We start from the raw sequence: 13,341 nt of genomic DNA, 5'->3' as shown, positions 1-13,341 counted from the left end.
TAAATCTGAAAGCGCTTTTAGAAGACTTTTTTTTTTTAAGATTTATTCAGTTTATTACAGTCAGATATACAGAGAGGGGGAGAGACAGAAAGGAAGATCCTCCGTCCGATGATTCACTCCCCAAGTGAGCCGCAACGGCCTGTGTGCGCCAATCCGAAGCCGGGAACCTGAAACCTCTTCCAGGGCTCCCACGTGGGTGCAGTATCCCAATGCATTGGGCCGTCCTCGACTGCTTTCCCAGGCCACAAGCAGGGAGCTGGATGGGAAGTGGAGCTGCCGGGATTAGAACTGGCACCCACATGGGATCCCGGGGCATTCAAGGAGAGGACTTTAGCCACTAGGCCACGCCGCCGGGCCCAACTTTTTTTTTTTTTTTTTAAAGATTTACTTATTTTGACTAGAAAGGCAGATATACAGAGATGAGGAAACAGGCGCTTTAAAACACTTTCTAAAGCTAGTTAGAGAATCTTAATAACTACCTTAAGGTAAAAAGAACTTCAAAAATTTACATCGTTTTCTGCTTTCATTAATGAGCATACATGAGGGGACTTAAACTCGTGGGAAAATTAAGTTTATCTTGGTAAAAACTTTTGAAATCCATGCATTATTTTTTATAACACATATTTCCCATTAGCATTGGAAGGCACCTCACACATAATCCAGAAAAATGGTCCACAGCCTTACAATTGTTGCACACCAACAATTTAGACAACTGAGGCCGTCATCGTTTTAATTCTTAACATTTTATTCTAAGAGAAGGTGCTGACAAAATCTTCCAAAGACCTGCAAATTTAACAGGTAGCAATTGCTTAAGCAGAAAAATTGATCCTAAAAATTAACATTATTCTATATTCAATATGAACTTTTCTAAGAAGGGTTATGAAATCCTGTACAGCAAAGTACCACTGTTACTAAGAGAACACATGAAAATAACCAATCTGCAGAATTTACAGTTACTTTTTAGTAAACTAATTTCTCTCAGTTCAAAGTTCTAGCACTCTAGTTAACACTGCTTTTCACCAAAGAAGTTCTTTTATCTTAAAGATTTATGTAAGCTGGAAATCACCCATTACATTTTACAAGTTTATTAAAAGAAACAGGAAAAAAAAAAGGAAAACAAGGAGAAACCAAGCTGAGCTCCTAGTGGATGAATAACACTGGGAATGCTCAAGGTGCTTCTTGAAAGACAAGGCACAGATGCAGCCTACAACAGGGTTACAAACAATAAGCTGAAGAGATTTTGAAAATATTAAGCAGAAAACTCATTTAATAAAACTAACCTACCAACCAGCAAAACCTAGTCTAACCTAATCCACCTGAAAGGCGCTCAGAATATTTACAAGAGCAAATGGTTGGGGGCAGAATCCCATAACCCAAAACCCATTTTATAACTCAGTAATGAAAGCTTCATGTAATTTATTAAAAACTACTCAACCCAGTGCCTAAAGTCCTCGCCTTGCATGCACCAGGATCCCATAGGAGCATCGGTTCATATCCCGACTGCTCCACCTCCCATCCAGCCCCCTGTCTATGTCTTGGGAAAGCAGGAGAGGAGAGCCCAAAGCCTTAGGATCCTGCACTTGGATCACCTGGGGCTCCTCACTTTGGATCAGAGCTCAGCTCTGGCCATTGCGGCCACTTGAGAAGTGAACAGGTGGATGGAAGATCTTTGCCTTTCTCCTCCTCTCCTTAAATATGACTTTCCAATAAAATAAGTAAATTAAAAAAAAATTCACAAGCTGATCCTATTTAAGGAATTACCTGTATCTCAAAATAAAATATGGAATTTCATCAGAAAATGATTCCATCAAAAAAAAATCCATCTTCAGGCTGAACCTGAAGCCCAGAATTCTACACTGTTCTTTGCATTTCAGGATGAAAACTATCAGTTATTTCCTTTTTAAAAGTTTCATTTATTTAACTTGAAAGTTAGAAGAGACGAGACACAGGGAGACTTCTATCTCCTCGTTCACTCTCTAAATGGGTTATGGCCATTCTCCCGTTTTCCCCCAATACTTCAGTGGGAAACCAGATCAAGAGTTCACCAGCTGCACACAGAACTGGCATCTAGTTGCAGATGAGCAGACTGACATACCACCCTGGTACTACATTATTTCTCTTACTTTTACCTTTTCTAAGCTACAGTAATTCTATTTTAATGATTTATTTCTGGACCCAACGTGATGGCTCAATGGCTAAACCCTCACGTTCCAAGTGCCAGGATCCCAAATGGGTGCCAGTTCCTATCTTGGCTGCTGCACTTCCAGCTCCCTGCTTGTGGTCTGGGAAAGCAGTGGAAGATGGCCCAAGGTCTTGGGACCCTGTCCCAGCATGGGAAACCCAGAAGAAACTCCTGGCTCCTTATCGAGTCAGCTCTGGCTATTGTGGCCATTGTGAGAATGAACCAGTGGACAGAAGATCTTTCTCTCTCTCCTCTCTGTAAATCTGATCTGCCTTTCCAACAAAATAAAAGATTTACTTTATTTGAAAGACAGATTTACTTACAGAGAAACAGACCAAATGGCTATAATGGTTAGGGTCTCCCACAAGCATGCAGGGATCCAAAGACTTGAGCTATCTTTTGCTGTTTTCCCAGACACATTTGCAGTGAGTTTGACTGACGAGGAATGGCCTGGATTTGAACAAGTATACATATGGGATGCCATTATGATGGACAGAGGCTTATCTTGCTATGACATGGTGCCAGCCCCTACCTCCAGTAACTTTACTGCTTTCTTTCTCTCTCTTCTCTTTTTTTTTAGATTTATTTATTTTTATTGGAAAGTCAGATTTACAAAGAGAAGGAGAGCCAGGAGAAAGATCTTCCATCCGCTGGTTCACTCCCCAAATACTGTAACAGGCGGAACCATGAGCCAGGGGTTGCTTCCAGGTTTCCAACACAGTTGCAGGGTTCCAAGACCTTAGGCTGTCCTCTAGTGCTTTCCCAGGTCACAAACAAGCAGGGAGCTTAAAAGGAAGTGGAGCAGTTGGGATATGAACTGGCACTCATATGGGATCCCGGGACATTAGGCTACTGTGCTGGCCCTTGAGCGCTACTTTTAAAAGGGTGTAGCTTAAATGGGAGCCAATCTGCAAAAATGCTAACAGGTCAAATGTGGAACAATTGTATAACCAAAAATAGGCATGAAATTGATTATTTCAGATTGCAAGGAACTAAAATATACCAAATACTCTGCAAATCTATTAGTATATAGAGATCGATGAAGGTGCAAACCCATCAGTCATTTCAAGAGACTGTTGGGGGACATCTTAATTCCTGATTGAGAACACTAGAAAATAAAGGAAAGGAATCAATCATTATCTAGAATCCTCCATGAAAGGTTTTATGGGGAAATTTTCCAAATTATGACAGAGAAATTTTTCTTTATCAAAAAATGCCCAGAATAACATTATAGAATCACCATTCTGTAACCTCTAAAAAAATAGTTAGGCATGATGAAAGATGGCTTATACAGGGTTAGCCTTCAAAAGGCTAATTTTCCTGTCTTTGGTGCCAGCATCCCATGTGGGCACCAGTTTGTGTCCCAGCTGCACCAGTTCCCATCCAGCTTCCTGTTGATGGCTTGGGAAAGCAGTGGAGGATGGCCCAGAGCCTTAGTATTCTACATCTATGTGGAAGACTTGGAAGAGGCTCCTGGCTTTGGATCAGTGCACCAAATGGCCACTGAGGCCGTCTGGGGAGTGAACCAGTGTATCGAAAACCTAATGCCCCATCTCACCTTTTTGTAAATGTGCCTTTCAAATAAAAAGAAATCAATCTCAAAAAATAAAAAAGACGGCACACAGCAGTACACCAGTAACTGGATAACCTGATACTCTCACATAGGAGACACCTAAACATGTCTCTTGATCCAGTTCAACAGAAAGCAGACAGGACCACACTTGCCAAAATAAATCAACCTTCCTACCCACCATCAAGCCTTTCTATTTAGTTCTAGCTTTTAGTAAAAAACAAAAACAAAAAACCAAACCTAGCACAAGCAAAGAAAGAACTGGTTCTGGAAAGGTTTCTATTTCACTGCTGTTTGAAAATGCATATCTTAAGGCCTGTTGGTAATTAACAGCTGAAAAGTTCATTTCTTAGAATCTCACAAGAAAAAAAGGACAGGAATTAATTGCACCTAATTGTAAAAATTTACTTTTATCTAATGCTTTTAGATTCTTGGCATATAGGGTGAATAAAATTGCTTTTGGATTTGAACATCAAATTCATTTTCACAGGTAACTTATTTGTCATAATTTTTTTAGATTAAAGTGTGGGAAGCCTGTATCATGCTTCAAACACAGGAAAGATTATTGTCATGAACAGCTTGCCAAGAGCAAAATTTGAAATCTACTGAATGTTTCAAGTTTATTTTTATTTATTTGAAAGGTAGAAATAGTTCCTCCAACTGTTGGTTCACTCTATAAATGCTCATACCAGCAACGGTTGGCTAGGCCAAACACAGAACTAACTATGGATCTACCACAGGGGCGGAAGCCTCTACCCACTTGAGCCATCATCTGCTGCCTGCCAGGATACACATCAGCAGAAAATGAACTACAAGTAAAGCTTAGGCTTGAACCCAGCTCCAATATGGAATGGTGAGTCAATAGGCATTTCTACCACTGAATCAAATACCTACTCTCACTGTGTATTCTTTATCTGGCCGAATACTATTAATGTTGCCAGTCATAGTGTTAACTTAAGGGAAGAGAAATCAATGCAGAAACAATGTAAGTAACTATTAATTCCAATCAGAGATGTATGAAAGTATTAGATTTCCAAGATGAAGGCAAATGAGTTTATGGGCTCAAAAATATTAGGCTGTAGTCCAGAACTGTTACACTAAATAGTGACTACTTCCCCTGATCAGAATTCTTCCCTAGGCATATACAAGGGCACTTCAAAAGATTTGTGGAAAATCAGAAATAAAAGATAATTTTTTTGGTGTAAAAATAATTTGAAATTCATACATGATTTTCCAAGAATGTTTTATAGATCCTGGAAATGTATGCAGAATTTTTGGCTTCAACATTAATACCTTTTAATTCTGTTTTCCAAAAATGCTGTGAAGTACCCTCAAACTATCTAAAGGAAAGTAGAAAGATGCATTATACAGACTGCTGTAACTCCAGACATCTGAAGTCATTTACATCTATTTTCTAAGCACTCTAAATAGAGCAGTAATTAATGCTAATTCTATAGACTCTACATCACACAACACAAGTGATTAACAGTGTAACAGTTATCTGACTTGAAACTTACCTATGAAAAGATGACAGGACATGACAACAAGCTTAACAATAAAACATGAAACTATTATGGATAGGCCTATTCTTGGGTTTCATATATTTCCAAATTTATAATCATTTCAAAAGCATGCCTTCTAGGGGTGGGGAGAGTAATATTTCAGCAGCAACAAGATTCAGGAACTGAGTAGCTAGCTAGCTCTTGTGACTAACTAGAACAGATGACAAATAAAGCAATCTATATTAAAGTGTCAAAAAGCAGATCTAAAGATCTCATCAAAATAAATGAACTGGCTGTATATATCAAAAGTCCTCTAAGAGCACACACTCTTCAAAGAGAAATGGTCCAGCATCTGATGTAAAGGATCAGAATTTTTTTTTTAAAGAAATCTTGTTTACTGTGTAGTAACATAGACCACCACCACAGCTCCCTGTGCACGGACATGACTCCATGAATGAGCGTTAGGATCAAACAGCTCCACCCTCTTGCAGGGGGAGGGAGGGAGAGGGCCAAGCATAATTTCTACACTCCAATAGGAATTATTGTTTAAATCAAAAACCAATTTCTATCTTTCCAAACACATGTTTTAGTAACTGAAAATTTTGGTTTCAAACGAAGCACTTAGAATTACAAAACTTAAAAATCCAATTTTAATGAAATAGTTTCTTTGATGAGATGGAGATTCAGATACATTCTCTAATGTCCAATGCTGCAAAACACATAGTTAACTGCATAGGTAAATACTTCTTATTGAGAGAGAAAATTAACCACTCATTTAACAATCCTGGCTACAGGGATAATTTTAATATATAGCCTACACAAAGTTCTGCATGTTCAACTTCAGGGATTCAACAAAAATTTAGTTTTTTTCTTTTCTGACATACTCAAAAAGAAAGAGAAGTATATGAATCAAATCCATAAGTTTCTCTAACTCATAAACAAAAATTAACATCCCCAGATATTACTTCTGTAAACTGGTCAGCTATTCAAAGATCACAAACAAAACAAAACAAAACAAAACAAAACAAAACAAAAAAACCCCACTGTATTAAACTAAATTATTAAGTTTGGCAAGCTGTATCACTAAGATTTTCTTATGGTGTGCAGAACTTTGGATAGTGAAATTCCTCTTTCACTATCATGTATAAATGCTTGAATTTTCAGATGTTCTAAAACACACAACTCAAAAGCACAAACAAGAAAAACACACCATTGTATTTCATAAGAGGAACACAAGATACAATAGGGGGTCTTTACCTTACTGTACATTAGACCCTCACTTGGAATTTTCAGGAAAGTAGAACTTTCTCAAAAGGCTAATATCTAAAAGCAAAAGCAATTTGGCATGTTTTATCCAACATTAAATATTTCACATATATTATAAACACACACACAAACACACATACATGTATACATACAAATAAAAAGGGGTTTGGTTGGTTTTTTACCTAAATGCAAACTGGATGAGGATCCATGTGATGAAAGTGATGGCGGTGGCGTAAGTGAGTGTCCTGGAGTTTGGCTTGGCAGAGGCATGCCTATTGGACTTGGAGAGGAGGAAAATCCCAGACTATTGTAAAATGGTTGCCCTATGGGTGCTAGGCTGCTACTAGATCTTTTGTACAAGTCAGAGCTAGTAGATAGAGACTCTCTCCTTGTGGCACTACTACTTGCAGAACTGCCAACTGAAGAAGAAATAAAAAAAACCCTAATTACATACAGTGTTACTGAATAAAACCTATCCCCAACTCTTGCTGGGAAATAACAGAAGTGATCACAATAATTATTTTTAGAAACACTGTAGAGAAGATAATTACTGTGATAACTATATTTATATACTAACTTATTAATCATGAAAGGGCATAAATGCACCCCCAATAAAATAGGCAAGATAATTAACAGAGCAGTTGTATGTTTCACTATTTCACACATATTTACCACTGACACATATGATTACTGTGCTTTAATAGCCTGGTATGATTTATAAACCCTGGAATTCCAGTTGTCTGCTTTAGGCCATTCTAAAGATTAAATTCCAAAAAAAGTTAAATTTCGGCAGTATCCTAATCCCCAGAATCTGGTTCTCAGACTTCAACTGAATGCCAAGAAAAGATTATACTAATAAACAGAATATTAACACATTTCCTTCACCATTCATATTTGATTTGGCTGCTACCTGTGTTAAAAAATATAGTCCTTTAAATCCTTATTGGTCCGAATATCAGTTATGAAACACACATGGCAGCTAACTCCCAGCATTTTTCACACTATATATGCCCCTCTAACCGCTAAAGCACACAAATACAGACGATAATATACTTTTCTAAGAAAATGAACAGCTCTCATTTTTGGTATTACACCAAAGAGGATTTTACTTACTACCTCCCAGGGCTGTAGTAGCCCTAAGATTCCAATATCGGCCTCTTGAGCCCCTGACTTGCAATACATCCCCGTCTATTAATACTACATCTCAAATTATCAATCCGAGATTCAACTACTAACATTCTAATCCTTTAGTCCTTTTTGTGCAAAAAAATCATGCAGGAATACCGGAAACATACTACTATATATATACTACTTGGTGAGATGCACACTCAAAAGAGCCAAAGAAATCTACTGATGAACATTACCTGGATAACCAAACTCTTTACTGTGTGCACCTACAGGCTACCCAAACTCCCAACAATACGTTTCTCTCAGAGTCCATATTTTCCAATATTCCACCCTCTTCAGAATTTCATAGCATACTTCTTAATGTGTCAAGAATTTAATTTTTTTACGAACAAGCTTTATATTCGGACCAATATAGACTTTCTTAAGGACTTTGGAACTTTCTACTAAACGCTGCTTTTCTAATTGCAAGTCATACAGGGCATAAAAAAAAAACCTAAGCAGAGCATATGATGGGTTGACCACATTAAACTTAACATACACACCAGAAACCTAAATTAGTTTTTGAGTTGGTTTTGGCAAAACTATCAACAAATACTACATTAACTATGCTAATTTAAAAGGACACTGTCAAAGTGATGTTTCTAACAACATATTCATATTACATAGTGCATTTTAAATGTCTATTTCAAAAACTAACTGACAAGAAAAAACACAACAGCTCTCTAGTGAGTACAACTGTATTATTTCTTTGGCAAATAACTGAACAAACATATTTCAACACATGTAATATTATTTTCCTTTAAAATGGAAGTCAAACATTTAAAGATGATTAAGAAGTAACTGTAAACATAAAGAAATATGCTTTTAAAGTTTTATTATATGTCTAAAATTTCTATAATGAGGACTATAAAATATGAGACAAACTGTACCTAAAATAGTTAAGACCAGACAATGGAGTAAACTGCTCACTCATCAATTGTGTACTAAGATGTGAAATTACCAACTTTCAACTATAATAGAATGTTTAAATTAATCACAAAAAGAATATTAGATTATAATGATTAAGGTTCATGGCCAAGTACACTATAAACTGGTGTATTTAACACTGCTAAGTACTCATAGGCCGACTATGCAAGTTAAGTATGTGTGCACACAATATTATGTTTTTTATTTTAAATAAGTATATAATTAATATGATAGACTAGTTGGAAGAATATATATTGTGTAACACACTTAAGTGTTACAAAAGGCCCAAGACGAAACAGAAGATAATAAGACTGAGCATTCAGGGATGGCCATCACTGACACCCTCTGAAGCAAGCCAATTTGGACTGTGGAAATCAGGGCTAAGTGAGTACTGTTTGTAAGAGGCACCTAGGTCAGTTCTCGGGGGCAAAGGCATCTATAGGGGACATTTGCAGAAGATAAAAATATTTACGCTAACCAGAGTATGAAGGCTGGGAGAAGGCAGTTGTAACCAAAAGACAAGGGGGAATTTAGACCATGAACTCAGTAAGGAACTGGCGTATACCAGACCTGCATCACTAACATGACAGGAAAGGGAACATGAGGTTTATCAAAATTCTATTATCCTTGGACTGCTTAGATCCTCAGCCTATAGTTTATCTAATATTCATATTCACATGAAGTTTGTTTTTAACATTATATTGTTCTTTCAATGTTCCTGAGAATATTTAAATTCTTTGGGAAAAAATATCCCATGGAATTACAAATAATGAATTCTACAAAAAACACTCAACTCTGAAATAATAATAACAATGATAATAATAATAATAATAAATCAAGCAGGAATATTGAAGGACAGAGTGAATAGTCTCCATGTTCACTGGGTTTTCCCTCTGAGGTCCTTCTGCCCATTTTTCACAAAACTCTGTCATCGACAAGAAAGTTCTATATCCACAACTTCATAGCTATTTTACACCATCCTTTCTAAATGAATGCTCTAAGTTCACAAGAAACTTCTAGAGAAAGCTGGCAAACATCATTAATAATAACTGGCATTATGTTAGTTTTGCCATTTTCCATATATAAAAAAAAAAAAAACATGTAATTTGATGTGATGGGAGAAAAGATGAGGAAAGAACAATCCTAGGATATTACATTATAGAAATAGAAAATTTTTGAGATTCAAATAAATAGCTTAGCCCTCAAGAAGGATGCCAACTGTACAAACAGAATTAATCTGTTTCACCCTAATGTTTTGCTGAATAACCTAGGAAACTCAAAATAATATTCAGGGAAATTTCAAAAAGTTTGCAGAAATACAGAGTTACCAGATAATAACCTATGCTGTCTTTTTCATAGCACACATTTCCCATGAACTTTCTGAAGATTAGGCACAGAGGCTGTGACACCATGAAGTCAAGGTAAGTTATTTAGTTCTTCCTCATTCACCGATATAGTAACATATAAATTACTTCGTTTTGTGAAGCTGTTATAAGTTTTGATTTATCAAGTGTCAAAGTTCTGTGTTGCAAAAAACAAACATTTTTTAAATGACTATTTAATGACAAAGTATAATGAAAAATAGACTAGCAATTTCTAAGGGGTTTTGCACAGAATGTGTTTGTGTATGTGTGTGTGAATATGTATATATATCTGGGTACACAAAACCAAACAAGCCACCAGCATTTGATACAAGTAAACTATCTGATAAACACAAAAATTCTTTGAAAGCACTCAAAATCCAACATGGTAAGGCATTTACCTCCTCAAACATTATGTAGGGAATAAAGAAGAGGAAGTAACTAGCAGAATATATACCAAACCAAACTTTACTAAAATGCAAGTCACAATAACAACTTTATGAGGCCAGGAGAAAAGAGGACATGTGCTGTTTCTGAATGAATGGGTAGCTTGCAATCAGCTACTCATCTGTCAATGTCTAAGATTGAAAGAGATTTTCTCTCCTACAAAATAAAACCAGTTAATATTTTATTCTATTCTTTCTATACTACACATTATTATTGCCCACTTTAATATTAAAAACATACATGTTACATGTCCACTTGAAAATAAACTTACCTGAAGAACCAAATCCACTGAGGGCTGAACCTATAGCAGCACCCAGAGAGTTACCACTTCCAAAGCCAAGTGATGTACTTCCAGGTTGGCCAGGTCCATGAGAAAATAAAGAACTGCTCTGGGAGCTATTAGTCAAAGAAGTGCTCCCATAAAATGAATTAGACTGCAGATTGGTGCTGGGCTGCTGCTGTTGTTGCTGCTGCGGCGGCGGCTGAGTGCCAATTGGCCGAAACAGACCATTTGTACTGCCTGTAAGACTACTGGCAGTTCCTCCAGCTGCTGCTGCTGCTGCTGCTGCTGAAAAACAAATTAAGGATACTTCTTAAAACTACCCAGGAAACTATTCTAAAACTTTTATTTCAAAGCGGTATCTCAACAACAGTTACACTTACCAGCTTGTGCTGCCGCTGAACTAATTAAAACAGGTGTTGGAGCCATTAATCGAACTGGAGTTCCAAGGCCAGTTCTTGCTCCAGGGCCAACCACTAAGGCACCAGTCTGATCATAATAGGCAGTTGGAGCTAGTACTTGATAGCCTAAATCACATTAGAAGAAATTATTACTGAAGAAGAAACAAGCTATTCACATTACCCATGCATGTGTATTTTTATATACATAAGAAAAAAACAAAGCATTTTTCCATATATTTTGAGATGCTTTCACATATGGATCACAACACTTTCCTGATATTGAAACAAGGGCTGATACTAGAAAAATGTAACACTTCGTTATTGAGAGGACGGACTGCAAACAAGTGAAGACTACAAAAAAAGTGTAGTACGAAATTTCAATAAAGCTCCACACCTAGTGGCATACCCTTAGATTTTACTTGTAATACTCATTTTTTTTAAAGACTTAGTGAATATACATTTTGAAATCATAAGGTAATAGTCCATTTGTGAACATTCTCTAATGAAAGTAACTCAGGTTGACAAAAGCTTTCTTTCACCACAGCAAGGATTAAGGCTTAATAGCTTGACAATTACCTTAAAAATGCATTGGCAACTTCAAATGTTTTTTAAAAAGTTTTAAAGATACAGAAATATTCAATATTTGTATATTCCAGCATCAACTTTTAAGTTTTATTTTAATATAAATACCCACTTTATCAGCAAGACTGACAATTTTAGACGCAAAGGTTTTATTTTAAATAAATACAATAGTTCTGGTCAAAAATAAGCTTAACGTATTACTAATATAGCATCCCTATTACTTGTAAATCTCAAATGAGAGATGACAATCAGTGGTTTTAAGTGATGGCTTATATAGCCTGATCCAAAATACAAGATATAACAGGAAATACTCATACTCAAATGTTAAAATAGCATGAACATAACATCTGAACCTCAGAGAAGTTATGAATTTTATCAATCTTTTTCAAAGAGAAATTTTTACAATTGATCCATTAAAATTTTGTTCATGCTGTGTTTCATTCACATTGCTATGTTTCCTTCTACGTACTCTTCTTGATACAGTTTCACTAATTTCCATGGTCTATTTTCTAATGAATATATTCTGGACTATATTTTATACACCCTTTCTGTATTTTGTTTTAACTGCAGCCTACAAGTTTTAATATGTAAAATATACAATGCAACCCAGATCAGAAGTTTCTAATTTCTATGTTTTCGCCTTCTTGACACTAAGAAAGCTTATTTCTACGTCACTGAATGAAGGGCCAGGAAAGGGAAAATAGAAGATGCAGGTAGAGAGGAATAGTATAGATATACAAATGTTATTAAAGGCACTGTCTGTACATTTAGAACTGTATAATACAGGGCCTGGCGGCGTGGCCTAGCGGCTAAAGTCCTCGCCTTGAACGCCCTGGGATCCCATATGGGCGCCGGTTCTAATCCCGGCAGCTCCACTTCCCATCCAGCTCCCTGCTTGTGGCCTGGGAAAGCAGTTGAGGACGGCCCAATGCATTGGGACCCTGCACCCGCGTGGGAGACCCGGAGGAGGTTCCTGGTTCCCGGCTTCGGATCGGCCCGCATCGGCCCGTTGCGGCTCACTTGGGGAGTGAATCATCGGAAGGAAGATCTTCCTCTCTGTCTCTCCTCCTCTCTGTATATCTGGCTGTAATAAAATGAATAAATCTTCAAAAAAAAAAAAAAAGAACTGTATAATACAGCAGAGGAAGAAAAACACCTTTTCCTAATTTTAAGATTTAAGACATGTTTCTGAGACATGACATTAATCTAATAATTTTCTTTTACAAAAATAAAACTCCTTTCTGATCTTTAAGCATTGTAATGGAAATGTTGGAGAAATGCAAAGGTAAATCAGAGAAAGCCAAGTACAGATAAGTACTAAACAAAACCGCAGGGTAAGGATAACTTCCAGATGATAATGGATAACACACTTAAATGTGGTTTGTCACATTTGGGGGAGTGATGGATAAGAAATATTTCTGCCATAAAATAGATAACTAAAAAACAAACAAACCAGGAGAAAGCTAAGAAATCCAAGAAAGCATACAATCACAGACTTGATAGAAAGAAGACACGACTTGGAAAATAGTCAATAAGGTAAAAGATTACAAAGAAATGAGAAAAACAAGGATGGAGAAGAGATTAATGTTACAGATATGTGAAAAATGTCTGTTCATTTTCTTTGCCCATTTTTTTCACAGGGCCTTTTTTTTTCCT

The 13,341-nt window shown here is 36.6% G+C and overlaps 1 protein-coding gene across 15 annotated transcripts in view; it reads right to left on the bottom strand.

The window, feature by feature from the left end:
- PUM2 (pumilio RNA binding family member 2) overlaps positions 1 to 13,341 on the bottom strand; it is a 75,235-nt gene that overhangs the window by 24,108 nt on the left and 37,786 nt on the right. For 5 of the 15 annotated variants that reach the window (XM_058668233.1, XM_058668236.1, XM_058668225.1 and 2 more), the window contains 3 exons: positions 11,086 to 11,229; positions 10,694 to 10,987; positions 6,703 to 6,939 (listed from right to left, as the gene is read on the bottom strand). In XM_058668233.1, the coding sequence (XP_058524216.1) occupies positions 6,703 to 6,939; positions 10,694 to 10,987; positions 11,086 to 11,229 (675 nt within the window). The remainder of the gene's footprint in view (positions 1 to 6,702; positions 6,940 to 10,693; positions 10,988 to 11,085; positions 11,230 to 13,341) is intronic. The other 10 variants (XM_058668237.1, XM_058668235.1, XM_058668226.1 and 7 more) reach the window with 3 other exon arrangements.

This window comes from Ochotona princeps, chromosome 8, assembly GCF_030435755.1.
Source record: "Ochotona princeps isolate mOchPri1 chromosome 8, mOchPri1.hap1, whole genome shotgun sequence".
In the NCBI taxonomy this organism is placed as follows: Eukaryota; Metazoa; Chordata; class Mammalia; order Lagomorpha; family Ochotonidae; genus Ochotona; species Ochotona princeps.
This window is presented reverse-complemented; position numbering and strand designations above follow the sequence as displayed.